This window comes from Macrobrachium nipponense, chromosome 25 (genome assembly GCF_015104395.2).
Source record: "Macrobrachium nipponense isolate FS-2020 chromosome 25, ASM1510439v2, whole genome shotgun sequence".
NCBI lineage: Eukaryota > Metazoa > Arthropoda > Malacostraca > Decapoda > Palaemonidae > Macrobrachium > Macrobrachium nipponense.
This window is the reverse complement of record NC_087214.1, coordinates 40,701,497-40,719,135: the sequence shown is the minus strand read 5'-3', so window position 1 is coordinate 40,719,135 and position 17,639 is coordinate 40,701,497. Positions and strand designations below refer to the sequence as shown.

At 37.2% G+C, this 17,639-nt stretch overlaps 2 protein-coding genes across 4 annotated transcripts in view; both read left to right on the top strand.

Moving 5' to 3' along the window:
• The window catches only part of LOC135199390 (DNA repair protein complementing XP-C cells homolog), a 21,106-nt gene extending 9,879 nt beyond the window's left edge, over nucleotides 1-11,227 (top strand). Inside the window, exons 6-9 of the mRNA XM_064227375.1 lie at nucleotides 278-503; nucleotides 2,419-2,587; nucleotides 8,925-9,079; nucleotides 10,003-11,227. Coding sequence (XP_064083445.1) covers nucleotides 278-503; nucleotides 2,419-2,587; nucleotides 8,925-9,079; nucleotides 10,003-10,914 — 1,462 coding nt within the window. The 3' untranslated portion in view covers nucleotides 10,915-11,227. The remainder of the gene's footprint in view (nucleotides 1-277; nucleotides 504-2,418; nucleotides 2,588-8,924; nucleotides 9,080-10,002) is intronic.
• A 1,597-nt stretch (nucleotides 11,228-12,824) lies between these two features.
• LOC135199388 (zinc finger and SCAN domain-containing protein 12-like) overlaps nucleotides 12,825-17,639 on the top strand; it is a 55,641-nt gene continuing 50,826 nt past the window's right edge. For 2 of the 3 annotated variants that reach the window (XM_064227372.1, XM_064227374.1), the window contains exon 1: nucleotides 14,670-14,784. The gene's annotated coding sequence lies outside the window, so the exon portion shown is untranslated. Of the gene's footprint in view, nucleotides 12,932-14,669; nucleotides 14,785-17,639 lie in introns of those variants that run through there. The other variant, XM_064227373.1, reaches the window with a different exon arrangement.

Genomic DNA, 17,639 nt, shown 5'->3' with positions numbered 1-17,639 from the left:
TAACAGAAACTACCTAGAATTATTATGGCCCCTTTAGAACCATCTTGGTTACATGTGTGAGTGATTTTTGTGTGTTTAAATTTACCATTATTAAAATGTCTCAGAGTTTTCAGACTTTAAAATATGTATTGTAGCTTCAAAAGTGTGATAAGCCTCTCATGTATATCTTAAGTCCACATTTTGGCTTATGACAAAAACTTTAGGTTTCTTTTATGGTGTATTTATTGCTCTTTTTTATCAACAAATAAAATTAAATGTCACCGAACATATTTTTCAGATATAAAAACCACCCACTGTATGCCCTACAACGACATCTTTTGAAATTTGAAGCAATTTATCCGCCTGACGAAACTCCAGTAGGGTACATCAAAGGCGAACCGGTGTACCCTCGATCGAGCATTTACACCCTGCATTCTCGAGATATTTGGATGAAGGAAGCTAAAACTGTGCGTGTAGGGGAGGAGCCGTACAAGGTCGTAAAGGCTAGACCTAAATGGGATAGGGTGAGTATTTTTATTGTGCTGTAGTGGCTGCTGGCATCTTTAAGAAAAACGCTTGTAGGAGATGCAGTCAGCCGTCTGCAGACAAACTTTCAAAGACAAACTTCCAAGAATGTGCATAGTAGTATATTGGATGTATAATCCTTATCCCCATAGGGAGGTAAAGTGCCATTAGTGCACCTCATGTGGTGCACTGTAGGTGTTACTTAAGGTTCTTTTAGCGTCCTTTCGGCTCCTATCTGCAACCCCTTTCATTCTTTTTACTGTACTTCTGTTCATATTCTTTCTTCCATCCTATGTTCCACCTTCTCCCAACAGTGGATTCATAGTGTAACTGCAAGGTTTTTGTGCAGTTACAACTTTCAGACATTTTTTTTGTCAGTTTCCATTTCAGCACTGAATGACCACATAAGTTCCAGTGCTTGGCCTTATCCCTAAACTCTCCGTTATTTTCTATTCTGTATATTCTTTTTATCACGTATATTTCATTGCTACTGTTTTTAGGAAAGAGTAAAGATTTTTGTTTATTACCAGCTTCATTTTATTCACAAAGATCCAGCTGTCTTGATATTAAGCTTTATTATAATTACAATGCTGGATGCCTAGGGTAACTTTATTCAATTCACAAACCAGTTCAGCATACAAATCAGCTATCACCTCGCTGTCAAACTTGTCAGTTCCAGAGGTCCTTTATTCCTCCCTGAGGATGTGCAGTTGGAACCTCCAAAGTTGAAGCAAAGATGCAATGGATTAATACCCTAAAACAATTCTTGTATTTTGTAATTTACTGAAAAAACATTTATCTATTTATTCATTAATTTGTTAATTGATTTCTTCTTATTCGATAACTGATCTCTTCTTTTTGTATTTCCTATTACATTCTGTTACTTCTTTCTGATGAACACCATGTTCTGTGGAAGCTTGAATTTCAAGTCCGTGACCCCTGTGGCCACGTTCTAAATGTTCATCATATAATACTAATGATAATCGGAACAGAATTGGTTTGTATGTAAAAGACTATACATACCTGTACTTTATTTATCCTAACAGAAATTCTGTAAAGTTCATGACAACACTGTTTGTAGTGCACTTATCATAATTAATTTTTTCATTGTGTGTGTGTGTGTGTGTGCAAAGGGCCTCTGGTTTTGCTTTAGCAAATACTCCAGGACCTTTGTTGGTATTCAGATTATGGCAAGAGTCCACTCTGTAAGGTGGATTACTTACTGTTAATGTAGTATCGGGTGATGAATGTGAGCTCAGAGGAGTCCTTATGCATAAATACAAACTCATTTGTTAAATTAAGATTCTTGATGTTTCCTAACCTATGGTAACTTGGTATATATGGCATAAAGTCACCTTCTAAGCCTTAGAATTGAAAGTCAACCATGCCAATTGTGTTTACCATTATATTGTAACATTCATTTTAATATGGAAGCTCTTTGCCACCAAAGTATTGAATAGGACATTTGTAATATTTTTGGTTTGCATTTCACGTGAAAGTGTATGGATCATTTCTGATGATTTTACAGGAATATCATTAGTTGTTAAAATCTTATAAGAAATTAGTCTCATCCCCAAAGCGGTTATTGTCATATTGCACCTTACTTGGTGTACTGTAGGCATTACTTGAGGCCCTTGGCTGCAAGTCCTTTTATTTCTCCTAATGTACGTACCTCTGTTCATATTCTCTGTCTTCCATCTTACTCACTTTCCGTCCTCTCCTAACAATTGTTTCTTTGTGCAACTTTGCTGTCTTTCTCCTTGCTGTCTTTCTCCTGTCACACCTTAAAACCTTTTTACTTTCAATTTCCCTTTCAGTGCCAAATGACCTCATAGATCCCAGCACTTGGCCTTTGGCCATAATTTTATATTCCAGTTCTATCGTCAGAAATTACTGTTCAGGTGCCATTTTCAGGAAACCTGCCAAGTGATAAAGGACAGACCGCTGGAAGTGTTCGGAGAGTGGCAGGTTGAGGACTACGAACCGCCTGTAGCTGTAGGAGGGAAGGTACCCCGCAATGAGTACGGGAATGTCGAGCTGTTCAAACCGTCCATGTTGCCCAAAGGATGTGTCCACATACCTAGTAAGTTAACTGCCCTGTCTGTTTTATGAGGTTTGAAGTTAAAAGGTCATCTAGTTTTATCATTCTTGTGTGGAAGTTTGAGGTTTGATTGTGATTGTTGGTTTTGTATCATCCCTAAGTCTAGATCCCTTGCTTAGGGGTTAGTGCCAGGTGGTGCATCATAGGTACGTATTACTAAAGGTTTTCTGCAGTGTGGGTAATGCTGTCAGTGCACCTTATGTGGTGCAATGTACGCATTACTTAAGGTTCTTTGCAGCAGCGTCCCTTCTGTCCCAGCTGCAACCTCTTCCATTCCTTTTATTGTACCTCTATTCATGTTCTTTTTCTTCCATCTTACTTTCCACCCTCGTCTAACAATTGCGTCGTAGAGCAACTGCTTTGAGGTTTTCCTTCAGTTGCTCCTTGAATTCCCTTTTACTTATGATTTACCTTACAGTGCTGATGATCTCAAATGTTCCAGTGCTTGGCCTTTGCCCTGAATTTTATATTCCATTCCATTCCTAAATCTAGAAAAACTCTAAATTGTCATTATTATTAACTGGGAGTTGTTATATGCAGATGGTCTAGTCTTAATGGCAGATTCAGGGAAAGGGGGTTTGGAAATATTTTAGCGCTTGGGTTTTGAGACGGCCCAGGATGGCCTAACTGGAACACATCATGTCTCCAGAGTTTTTATTAGCATATTTTACAGGAGTTGCTTATTAAATCTCTGTTTTTACTTCAAAGGATACCAGCATACGTTTATGGGAGGACTGTTTTTTTTTCTGTTGAATAATGTTTGTTTAATTTTTTGTGATTACTTGTGCATTTTTTCTGTAGGATAATGTAAAGAGGGGTTTTTAAAAAATTTTGGTCAATTGTACACTTCACAAGTTAAAAGGTGGGAGAATCAGCTGGAGAGGGGAGAAGATCTGAAATCAGCATAAACAAAAAACTTAATTTTTTCCATGCACATGGTGTATGCAACCAAGATTTTTAATTAGCCACATGTTACAAACCTACCAATCAGCTATCATGGTCAGAGTGGGATGATGTTGATGTTAAGTATACAAAAATCGTGAATTTGAGACGTATGCACAGTAGAGTCAATGTGATCTTAATCCTCTCGTGGTGCCGCAGTGATCAAAACTCACTGTACATCATTGTTTTCCAACCAGGTATCAGTTCAAATCCCATTGGTGATGAATCACCAATTATAATTCCCCTTAAGTGTAGGTTATTCCTGAGGTAGAGTGAATTGGATATTAAATGAATTTGGTGATTAATCTTTAGGGAAGCAAAGGTTATGATGGCCAGAAAGGAACCAGGAAAAGACAGTGAAGAAAGAGAGAGGCATAGGGTGGGGCTCAGTATAGTACTGTGTATACACTGAACAATTCAGATGGTACTACAAGGGATGCCCAGAATTTCAAATTATAAGTGGAGGAGTTTTTCATTGGTCTAAATGTTTAAGAAGTGCAAATAACGAAAAAGAAGGAAGAAGCATAGGCATTAGAAGAGCAGAATAATTTGGTGATGTGATGGTACTTGAAGCAGGTATTAAGAGGGCAGTTTGTAAAAGAAAAAATTAGAAACTGTATGAGGAAGTGGAAAGAGTTTGCTAGAATGCTGGTAAATAAGGGTAAATTATTAAGATTTACAAGCAGAGCAAAAATCTGACGTAGTAGCACTTTTATTGAACAAATGATTTGGGGTTCTGGCTTCCTGAAAAGTAACAAGCATCAGTTGAGTAACAAAGACCCAATATTATAGTTTGCATTAAAATATTTGCTAGGTACCTTACAGCTAGCTGCAGGTCCACACAATTCATGACTTAATCTAACATGTACCTTACTCCTAAAATATAAGACTAGAGAATTATATAAAAATGTATCACATAAAATACTGTGGCATATCAAGAAATACATTATTGTGATGATTATTTCTTGCTACGCTATCATTTTTTATTTGATACATTTTTTATATAATTCTTTAGTCATAAATTTTAAGTGTAAGGTACATGTAAGATCAAGTCATGAACTGTGTGGATTTGGAGTTTGCTGTCAGGTATCTAGCAAATATTCTAGTGCAAACTATAACATAGGCTGCTTGTTACTTAACTGACACTTGTTACTTATCAAGAAGCCAGACCCCCAAAGCTACTGCTTCAGTTTTGGTTTTCTAAAGAAAAACTATTGAGATGGCTTTGCCTGTCTGTCCACGCTTTTTCTGTCCGCCATCAGGTCTTAAAAACTACAGAGGCTAGATGGCTGCAAATTGGTATGTTGACCATCCACCCTTCAATCATCAAACATACCAAATTGCAGCCCTCTAGCCTCATTAGTTTTTATTTTATGTAAGGTTAAAGTTAGCCATAAGCATGCATCTAGCAACGATATAGGACAGGCCAAGACAGGGCTATGGTCAAAGTTTCACGGGCAGCAGCTCATACAGCATTATACCGAGACCATCGAAAGATCGATCTGTTTTTGGTGGCCTTGATTATATACTGTACAGAAAACTTGATTGCTCCGAAGAAACTTTGGTGCATTTTTTCTTGTTTTATTATGCTTACAATACCATACTATGTAGTACATACAGAGAAAATGGAATGGGTCTTTGAAAATTCATGGCTTAAGGTGGGTTTAGAAATTATCTTACTAATTACAGAGTTGTGGAGAGAGGTCAAGGATTAAGACGTGTTTGACACTTGATTGTGCAATGACAGGGTGAGAAGAAGCATTTCGTTAAAATATTAAGAGATATGGAACTGTGATGTTGAAAAATGATAAGAAATTGTGGTAAAAGGCTGTAGATGAAGGCATCAAGTGCTTGAGACCAAAGATGGTCGCGAAAACTCATTTTGCATCTGACCCTTAAAGCGAAAGCTAAAGTTAAAAGTTTATGGTGATGCTGATGTTTGTTTTCATTCGTTGTATCTTGTGTTCTGTAGTTTTGTTTTCTGTTGTTTTCTGCTCCCTCATTTTTCTCCATAGATCAGTAGGAACCCCTGGCTAACGTGATAATTTGATTTCTGTGTAAGTGATCTTGAGAAAATGTTGTAGATCATTGACCAATTATTATTCCAAAAGTACATATAATTCACAGTCAAATAAGGTAATGTGCAGGGAGACCCAGGAAATCATGGAGAAGACAGGATAAGTCAAAACCTAGACCTGCACCTCAGTGGCATGGTTGGTATGGTGTGCGTCCCACCTCGGTGGTCACGGGTTCGATTCTCAGCCATCCATTGGGGAGTGAGAGATGTGTATTTCTGGTGATAGAAGTTCACTCTCGACATGGTTCGGAAGTCACGTAAAGCTGTTGGTCCCGTTGCTGAATAACCATTGGTTCAAAGGCAACGTAAAAGCACCATACAAACAAAACCTAGACCTGATGGGAATTCAGGAGAGAGAACTCAGGACAGAAGTGCAGAGAGAACTCACTCACTCACTCCACTGGCTGTGAGCCTCCATGGCTCTTTGCTGCCGCTACAAGAAGCTTCCAACGACCATGGTCCTGCACAACATCCCACCAATCCCCTCTGCAGAGAGAACTCATTCTATAAATCTAACTCCATAAAGGGAAACTGATGTAAAAATGTTTATGATGCTGAAGTATTTCTGATTAACCCTCTTACGCCGAAGCCCTAAAAATCAAAACCTCTCCTGTATGCCGGCGCCGGTTTGGAGTGAGCGCGGAACCGGAAAAAATAATTTTTTCAAAAAATCACAGCGCGCTTAGTTTTGAAGATTAAGAGTTCATTTTTGGCTCATTTTTTTTTCATTGCCTGAAGTTTAGTATGCAATCATCAGAAATGAAAAATAATATCATTATCATATGTAAATAATGCGATATATGGTAGCGAAAAAAAAAATTCATAGATAATTGTATTCAAATCACGCTGTGCAAAAAACGGTCAAAGCTAACGAGTTACTTTTTTTTTCGTTGTATTGTACACTAAATTGCAATCCTTTTGATATATAATACATAGTAAAACAATAAAAGCAACACCGGAAAAATATTATCACAAAATGATGTACGAATTCGTAACGCGCGGACGTAAAAAAATGTTATTTTCAAAAATTCACCCGTAATTCTAAATAATGTTCTAGAGACTTCCAATTTGTTTCAAAAATTAAGACAAATGATTGAATATTACGATACTGTAAGAGTTTTAGATTAGAATTGCAGATTTCGACCATTTCGGACAAGTTAAATTTGACCGAATGTCGAAATTTTAATATATATATTTTTTTATATGCACATATTTATTTCGAAGATGGAAAAAGCTACAACCTTCAATTATTTTTTATTGTATTCTTCATGAATTTGCGCACATTTTGATATATGAAACTCTATAAAAAGGCTAATATGAAAAGGAGCAAATATTAGGATAATGCCATGTACGTATTTCGGAGACTTGCGGCCGCGAATCGGCGCGCGGAGTGAAGGTAAATATATTTTTCAAAAATTCACCATAAATCACAATATTGTTTTAAAGACTTCAAATTTGTTTCAAAATGAAGAAAAATGACGGAATATTACTAGGCCGTAAGAGTTTTAGCTTACAATTGCGTTTTTCAACTATTTCGGTAGAGTAAAATTTGACCGAACGTGGTTTTTTTTCTATTTATCGTGATTTATATGCAAATATTTCGAAAAAAGAGAAAAGCTACAACCTTCAATCATTTTTAGTTGTATTCTACATGAAATTGCGCACATTTTCATATATAAAACTTTATGTAACAGCTAATTTTAAATGGTGCAAACATTTCGACAATCGCACAAAAAAATTCTGATTTTTTCGGAAGAGTTACCGCGCGAACGTAATGTTTTTTTTTTTTCATAAATTCACCATAAATCGAAATATTGTGCTAGAGACTTCCAAGTCGTTGCAAAATGAAGGTAAATGATTGAATATTATTAGAATATAAGAGTTTTAGCTTACAATTGCGTTTTTCGACCATTTCGGTAGAGTCAAAGTTGACCGAAAGTTGAAATTTTGGCACTTATCGTTATTTATATGAAAATATTTCAAAACTGATAAAAGCTACAACCATGGGTTGTTTTTTGTTGTATTGTGCATGAAATTGCGCACATTTCCATATATAAAACTTTATGTAACGGCAAATTTAAAAGGGTGTAAACATTAGGACAATCGCACGAAAAAATTTATCGGAAGAGTTATCGCACGAACGTAAGGAAAAAGTTTTTTCATAAATTCACCATAAATCGAAATATTGTGCTAGAGACGTCCAATTTGTTGCAAAATGAAGGCAAATGATTGAATATTACTATAATATAAGAATTTTAGCTTACAATTGCGTTTCTCGACCATTTCTGTAGAGTCAAAATTGACCGAAGGTTGAAATTTTTGCACTTATCGTTATTTATATGAAAATATTTCAAACTGATAAAAGCTACAATCATGAGTATTTTTTAGTTGATTGTGCATGAAATTGCGCACATTTTTCATATATAATACTTCATGTAAAGGATAATTTAAAATGGTGCAATAATTATGTCAAAGTGACGAAATAATTTCCGAGATGTGTCACTGATACTTTTTAGTGCGATAAGAAAGAAATTCGCGCTTGCGCACCTGCGTAGCGATTGTAAACAAAACAACGCCTTGATCCGTGAACTCCCAGCATCCCCCAAGGCGCGTGATACAAAAGTTTTCGGCTGGTAGGCCTATAAGTATTTTTCCGCGAATTTTTACTTTTTTGAGCCGACGTATGATACGTCCAATCGGCATACGGGAGACATTTTGACTCGACGTTTAATAGGTCCAATCGGCGTAAGAGGGTTAATGTAACTAAGTTCCCTTGGAATTGTTTTAGCTTGGCCTTTTAAATCCTGAAAATATTGTTATTAACAAATAAATTAAATACCCTTTAGGGGACTAATGCCATAAGTGCATCTCACATGGTGCACTGCAGGCATCACTTAGGTTCTTTGCAGCATCCTTTTGGCCCTTAGCTGCAACCTGTCACTCCTTTTACTATGCCTACGTTCATAATCTCAATCTTCCATCTTTCTTTCCACCCTCTCCTAACAATTGTTTCATAGTGCAACTGCTAAAAGTTTTCCTTCTGTTGCGCATTTCAAACCATTTTACTTTCATTTTCTTATTCAGAGTTGAATGACCTCATAGGTCCTAGTGCTTGGCCTTTGGCCTGAATTTTATGTTCCATTCCATAAAGAGAAAACTTGATATAATGTGTATGACACTGTAATTTTTAACAAAGTTTTCTTGAAATTTTTCATCAAGGCCTTTTCAAGACTGAGAATAATATTATAAATAAATAAGATAAACTAGTTTATAATATTTCTTTCTTTTTCATCATTTCAGTTGCTGGTCTGAATCGTATCGCCCGAAAGCTGAACATTGACTGTGCTTCTGCGATAACCGGATTCGACTTTCACTCTGGTTGGTCGCACCCTGTGTACGAAGGCTTCGTGGTTTGTGAAGAATACAAAGATGTCTTACTGGATGCATGGAATGAGGTAAGGACCTCTAGAAGTTTTGAAGTTTCTTGCAGATGCTTGGCGACATCAGTTCCTCAATAGGCTTTTGAGGTTTATAACTAAAAAAGGGCCAGTGGACTGCAGACCTTAATAGCTCTGTTTTTATGGTACAAAATGCATTTTTTTTCCTGCAATCCCATTATAATCATATACATATAAGCCAAATTTTCATGTCTTGAAAATACTGGACTTGTTACACTTGTACCCTCGTAAGGGGATAATGCCATCAGTGCACCTCATGTGGTGCACTGTAGGCATTACTTAATCAATATATTCCCTTTCTTCCATCTTACTTTTCATCCTCTCATAACAGTTAAATCATAGTGCAACTGCTGTGAGGTTTTCCTCCTGGTAAACCTTTCAAACCTTTATTATCAGTTTCCCTTTCATCGCCGAATGACGTCATAGGTCCCAGCACTTGGCCTTTGGCCAAGATTCTATTTTGTTAGACTTTAATTTGTGTACCTGGTTCTCTTTTTCGTGATCCTTTCAACCATTAACAACACAGTTTTTTTACCTCCAGGATTGTTGTTTTCAGTATTTGTCGGTTTTTCTTTCAGTGTTCCCTTTGACTTATTTCTATATTATTGTTGTATCCTACCCCATTCTTTTTATTTCTCAGTTTTAAGTAATAATTTATACCTGTTGGTGTCCTGATAGATATCACCAATAGAGATCAGCTTGTTTAGGCATCAATGCTGTTATAAGTAGATTTTTGCAGAGTAATGCCTAACTTAAGTGACCTCAGTGTGATAAACTTTTCTACTTATTAGCTACTTTATTATTATTATTATTATAATTATTATTTTATTATTATTATGTATTATTATTATTATTATTATTATTATTATTATTATTATTATTATTATTATATTATTATTATTATTATTTTATTATTATAGGACCAAGTTGAGCAAGCAAAGCGTGCGGAGGAAAAACGAGAGAAAAGAATCTACAATAACTGGAAGAAACTCATCAATGGAATGCTGGTGAGGGAACGTGTCCGGGAGAAGTACGGGACATACGAGGTGCCTGAAGACGAAGCCGAGGACAAGAGTGAAAGTGAAACTAAAGCCAAGGTTAAAAAAGTCAGAGCAAATGAAGAAAATAAAACCAAAGTCACACAGGCAGACATTGATGCTGCTAGACCTCCACTTGTGACTCACAGTGTCAAAAACCTTCAAATTGACCTGACATCCAATGTTGTAGAAATGGCTCAAGCCAGCAGGAGGAGCACAATGAAAACAAAAAATGCACGCAGAGCAAAGCCAGTGAAAGAAAAAGCCAAAAGTTCACAGCTCCCTGTGGCTGGTGAAGGCTGTCTTGGTGATAGTTCAGATGAAACTGACGAAGAAGAAAAGAAGGAGAAAATCAGAGCAATCTTACAGTGGGGAACAAAATCTGCCAATGCAGCTTCAAATCTCAGTGACGATAGTGATTGTGAAGAGGACGCCAAACCCTCTTGTTCAAAGTTCGAATCTGCACTGAACACTTTTGTTAACAGTTCACATTTCAATGCCGTAAAGAAACTGGAGAATCGCCAGAAAAAGAGGGGTAGAAGGGCAAGCTCTGATCTTGACGAGGAAAGTGATTCAGGGAGGAGCAGTCGTTCAACTACTCCTGAGGTTGATGTCAAGGACATGTCTGACATAGCGCCAAGGAGAGTACCACGCCGATCGGTGACACAAAAGACTGTTATGTATGAAGAAAGCGACGAAGGTGACATCAGCCTTGGGGAAAGTGATTTGGAGGACAAAACTTTTGACCCTGTAAAAGTAAAGTCTGGTGGATTGAATTTAAGTGATAGTGAGTGAGGATGGGAGTAAGTGAAAACTAAGGAACCCTAATTTAAATGTTTTATAGAAAATTTTTATTTAATATCAAAGCCATTCCATTTCCTTTATCAGATGGACGTGTTGATTTCTACAAGTGTAGAGTAGCCAAAGAGAAACTGTAAAGAAATACAGTATAACATTTCTAATGACATTTGTCTACCTGTGGTCGAATTGGTTATAATTGTATTTAGAAATTTAAAATTTCTAGGAAAAGCCTGTGTGGCTTAATGTAAAAAGATGTTTTAAGTTCTTTCACAAGTAAATAAATGTTTTTCTAAGGAACTTTCTCTTCGGTTCTGGTTTTATTGTACACTGCTCCTAATGTAACTCTCTGATTTGAATTAATTAATTTAGGAGTGATATGTAAATAAAATGAAATATTGTCCAGAAAGTGTCAAGAGAAGTAGAAGGAAGGGAAACCAGTTTGCAAAGTGGACAAAAATGTAACTGAATTAGGACTAGGACTCGGGACCTAGTAGGTATTTTAAAGCTTTCCTTGAGCTCACCTTCATCTGTTGAGCTCATATTGTGTCTGGAGTTCCACAGGATAGTGCTCTTGGTCCACTGTTATTTTTAGACTACATATACAAGTGATTTGGATGTTAGCCTGAAAAGGAAGATTGTTCGGTATGCAGATTATGCAACAGTTGTGGTGTAGTAAAGTCTCTGCTTAAGAGAAATTAATTTGTTAATTTATTTTATCTTTTCTAATAACTTATCTCTTCTTTCTGCATATCCTTTCACCTTCTGTTACTTCTTTCCCTCCAACAATTACACATGCCCCAGTGTCAGACTGGGTAACATATGTCAAACCATTGATTTATGAGGATTGGAAAAGATAATGGGCCTCAGTGCCAACAACAAATAAACTTAAAAATATAAAAACTGAAGTGTATGCATGGAGGACATCCTCACAGGAGGAAAGATCAAAAGAGGTGATCCTAGCAAGGCTCCGTATAGGACACACAAAATTCTCTCATGATCACTTAGTGTCAACACCACATGCTGACCCAGTAAAGTGTAACAGATGTCAAACACCCATGACAGTACAGCATTTACTTGTTGAGTGACCAAACTGGACCCAGCAAAGATCTATTTACCTATGGAATTAAAAAATGAAAAGTATTCTTGCTGAAAGCAAAGATTTTTCAATTAATAACATCATAAAGTTTTTTAATAAGAGGTTTCTCAAGTAAAGTATTTTTTTATTTATTTATTTTATTTATTTAATTTTTTATTTATTTTTTTCTTCTCAGGATTGATCCCTGAGAACCAGCCCAAGAAGAGTCTACTTGGGACTCAGAGGTCTGGAAAAACTAAGCCCTATTAATAATAATCTTTCAAATAAACACCATATTTTTGAAGTGTGAATTTCCAGTCAGTGGCCCCTGTGATGGACTTGTTCCATATAAGTAGAGTTCATCTTTTGAAGAAATAATAAGTTATCATCATCATCATAATAATGTAATAATAATAATAATAATAATAGGGGAAATACAAAACAGGCAAGTGATGAAAGTGTGTGATGTCAGATATGTAATTCATTTACCCTTATCACAACAGCGCCATATTTTCTGGTTATCAGCTCAAGAGATGAAAACAGTACAACACTGATATTGATTTTGCAAATTACTTGAAAGTAAATATTACAAATAAAGTATTCCATGTCAAAAGAGTTAAATACATTAGATAGCAAACAAATTATGTACACATTATGATACAGCATCATATTCAAAGATCAGCTCTCTCCTGTTTATCAGTATCTTCATTGTCGTCATCTATCGCATAGGGTGTCTGTTGTTATCTAACACAGGTTATCTGTGAAACGTGGCCATTCTTATCTTTTATATACTTTATCTTCCACACATCACTCGTTTTCAACGCCTCTTGTTTTAGTTTCCAACCAAGTCTGTTTGGGTCTTCCAACTCTTGTGGTGCCCACAGGAGCCTGGAGGGTGACATCACATACTTCTGTTCTTCCTGGGGTTGTCTGAAGGTGAAGGATATTTCCAAGCCATCTCTGTTTCCCTTTCATCTCTTCCTCATCTACATTTGAATCTCATAAATTCCTTTATGGTGTCATTTCTGACTTAATATTATTCATAAAACTTTATTCTTAAGTCAACAAAATCTTTTGGACCAAAATTCCTGTCTGTATAGTAAAACAGGTCTTACAAGACTTACATACGTATTATCTTACTTTTGTGTGCAATTTCAGTCTGTACATTTCCAAGTCTTTTAAAGCCTGCCAGATTTTTTTATGTGTGCCTTTTTATTCTTGCATGAAATTCTCATTGCTTCTGCAACAATTGGAAGAGTCCGCTGTCAGGGAACCGGGTCTGTTCTCACTGCGATGTGGTTCTGTGCCGTAAATCACCTGCCTCTGTTTTCCATGTTCATAGTCACGTATAATACGTTAGCGCAAAGATCATTTTGGTAAATGTTAATATTCACTACGTCTGCAACTTCTGCTTTCATCAGCACCTAGTATGAGGTTGTTAGCACCATTATGACTAATTGTATAGACAGTTTTATTACATATGTTGTGTCTGTTGCGAGTTTTAACTCAATTGATGTTTAACCAATCTCTTCATCGGGTAACAAAGTACTGTGCATGTGTTAGTGCTTGGCCCTCGACCACAAAAATGTCATCCGGCCACTTGCAGCCGTTACACCAGTGATCCTGGCACCTAATAATACCTGTGCCTTTCACACAAATCCCATGCTCCAGAACAATTGCCTTTATACAGTACCAATCAAACCGTTCCATCATCAAGTCTGTTACACTGTCCATCTCTGCAGCCTTCTCCAATGAAGAAATTAAGATTGCATAATCAAATTGCAAAGATCTGAAACCAGAGACCATTCTTCAGGAGCTATACAAATTTTGGAACTAATTTTTCCTAAATAGTACAAACCTGCAGTCTACAGAAGCTGCCCACCTCTAGCCACCCCTCATTCATTTACCTTGGGTCTAAGGCAAATGAATGCAACTGCTTCATTTGCCTTGTTGTGTCGAATAGCCTGTTCCAGCTTGCACTGGAAGATAATTCCTTTGTAAAGACCTCAGGTTTGTACGATAGAAAAAATACAAATTTCTTCCAAGATTTGTCATGTTAAACAGCAAGTTGTGCTAATAAGATCCGAAATAGGAACCTCTTTCTGCCATTCAAAAGATATGAATGATAAACACTTCCATCCAAAACATATACTTGAGAATAGTGGAAATAGAGTAATTTTCGAGATAATCGTAGATCAATACAAAAACAAGAACACCACTTGGATGGTGCAAGTAAAAGAATGTTTGAAAAAAACTAACCATTAACTCAAGGAAGAGAGGAATGAATGAAACGACGACATTGAGAATCTACAGAAAACAAGAGAGAAGAAATCTCATTGAAGAAACAATGCTGATCAGTATGGCTAGATTAGGCACACTAGAATTAAATGATAGGGACAGGCCAAAATGGGAAGATACCAAATGTTCGTGCTGCAAGGGAAAATAATTGAAAACTTAAAAATTTTCTTACTCTACTGCCCAGCATGAGATTGAAAGTAGATATAGTTTTGTGCAACAGCCATATTTTTAGTTACAGATCTGCAGAAGGGGAAAGTTTAAAACTGGAAAGAATTGCAAAAGAAATATGGCATTACGATAGGATTAGCGTAAACACCAACAAAGACGGAATACAACGAGCAAGGGAGCTGTTTCAAAGGCTAACCCCGCCTACTACTACTACTACTACTACGTCACGTCAGTCTTGTCCCTTCGGCCATTACTCCTCAGTGGTGCTACTGCAAATCGTCTTTATAGTGCTCAACTGCTCGAGGTGGTATAGAAAATTGCTGGTAAGTGAGACTCCTGCTGTGCACAAATAAATCTGGCAAGCCTGGTCTCCCCGTCTACCAGACGGTAGTTACTCTAACTATACCTTTATCAAGAGTTTCAATTGCCGTGTTCCAGTTTCGTAGGTAGGCTAGTAGCTACCTAAGCATACCCATTAGGTAGGTACCTACCATTCATATTGTAAAGGACCGAGAGCTTGTAGCCACCTACCAATATTGCTTAAGAGCAAAATACTACTACCTATATCAGTTATGTTGTTAATTACAGTTGACCGACAAAAAAAATCACTGTAGGTTAAACAATCACGGACGATCCACCATCATCACGGTGGACGGGTCTTATTCACTCTATATTTAATTGGTGAAACAAGAATACAATTACAACTCTAAGCATACCATTCAAAAGATTGAAGTTTCGTCAACATAATGTGATATATGAAAGCCCCATACGAACTAAAATAAGTATGTGATGCTCTTCGTAAAATATGTTTTCAAGGCAGTTTTGAAATCCAATATGGCGGCTATCGTGTGGCTGGACGGGTCTGTTCACGGAAGGACACCATCTTTCCCAGCCTTCCCAGCACTTATTTGAACAATATAGGTATTAGTGTATATATGTAACGTTGATTGATCTTACTCAAGATTGCAGTTGTAATCAGCACAATAAAACAACATTTTGTTGCCTATATTAGTGAAAGTATGAAACTTGTTATTCCCGGGGTCATGGTTTGCATTGAATTCATTTTTACCTTTTAATTGGTGGTTTTATCCTTACTGCCATCACAACTGAGACTCCACAGTGCTTATTTGATTGTTATTTACACATTTTGGTCGTAATTCACTCCACATTACACTTGAACCATGTTGATGTTCCTGGTTCCTAAGCGCACACTCCACAAACACAGTTACGAGCAGCAGACGACGGCACTGCAAAGTTTTATTCCCTTAATTGTTTATTTTACTCGTTATTTAGTTCAACTTTATTTCAAAATGTTAATTTGATTCATGTCTATTACCCCTTCTTTGCAACCAAATTACCCCGAAAAATTACAGATATTTCTAAAGTAGATACAATCCAATGTTTCTAACCTTGTCGTACATCTGGCTGCCAAAAACCATAGCAGAGCAGACTACGGATAAGTGGATGATAATGTCCTTTTTTTCTCTTTTTTTTGCTAGCACTTTTCATTGATTTAGGCAAAATGTATATTAGTATTTTGATTTTTTTAAAATAACAGTATGCCAGAAATAAATATAACCTTTAATGTTTCCATGCTATGAATGGCAAAATCATTGTTGCCACATTAGTGGAGCTTCACACATACATTATTATAAACTGTTTCCATGAATTCTAGTTGTCATAGTAATGCAATAATGATAAAATTGCTTTAATATTTATGTATATATACAGGCAGTCCCCGGGTTACGATGGTGTCGGCTTACAACGTTCTGAGGTTACGACGCTTGTCAATAGACGTTATTTCCAGGGTTATGACGCATGTTCCAGGGTTATGACGCCTACAACGCTCATCTGGGAGATGAAATATGACACCAAAAATGCAAAATAATCAATATTTGAAGGTGTTTTTGATGAAAAATGCCATAAGAATGCAGTTTACATAGTTTTCAATGCACCCAAAGCATTAAAAGTAAGGTTTTCTTAGGATTTTTGACGATGTTCCGGCTTACGACGCGTCTCAAGAACGGAACCCCCGTCGTAACCCGGGGACCGCCTGTACTTTCTATACATAGGCTAATTTCACCAATTTCCACGTTTTGTGTATGTCTTATACCCAGTTCGGAGGGTGAACATATACCAATTGGCAAGAGAGAGAGAGAGAGAGAGAGGGTAGGTGGAGCTTTTTACGCGTGTTCGTATCCATTTCTGGATAATGGAGTGTTTGTCTCTTGGTACAAGGACAAATGTCGTTATTCTTTATGATTAGTGATTCACGATACCCTTATAAATTACGGCACTGGGTGTAATGCACTATAGCAAAATCTCGTTCTGATGCGAGTGTTCGTTACAGAAATATTGCCAAAAAACGTGCTTGCACTGTCTCTGAAACCCATAGTGGGTATGCTGCTTAGTTGTCAATCAAGTTTTTTGTAATCAAGTAATTTTTTCAAGCTAGCTATTGTATAAATTTGTATTTGTTCCGACACGATATACAAACCATCGGTCCTTTACACTAGGAAGATTGCTTAAGCGGCAGCTGGAACGGTCGTAAGCTTCGAACAAGGGGTAACGTAGTTAGCTGCTTGTCCGCCAGTGCGCACGCAGCGCAACTGGGAGGCGAGGAATCACTTTTGCTTTAGGCCCAGGAAACGCAGAGTGAGGGGTGGCATGAGGTGGGACTATGTGTAAAGGACCTCAGGTTTGTATAGTTAGGAAAAATGCAATTTTCGACAAATTGCCATTTGTTCCGACACGATATACAAACCATCGGTCCTTTACACTAGCAAGACTCACTGATTGGTGGGAGGACCTGAGTCTTAAAAAACAGACTGGTGTTCGTCCAACCTTGGATATCCTCCCTGGTCGTAAGAGCAGAGGGAGGGATCCTAGCCTCTGCTCAATTGATCGGGGTGTGTACCGCAGGATCAATGGTCAGACCTCTGGACCCAAGCACTAAGAGAGAGGCAAGCGTATCTCTTAGTACTAGCAAACAAGAACTTTTGTCGCTGTTGCAAGAGCCAATATAAAGTTATGGGTTTGTCTCTTGTTGGCATCCACTTCCCCCCCCTTGTAGGAGGAAGTGGAGGATATTTACACCTATTCCTAATGAATGGAATAGACTGGTGCTCTGTCGGGTAGCTTACCTGCATCTCTTCCTCTTCCAGCATGGTGACGACCA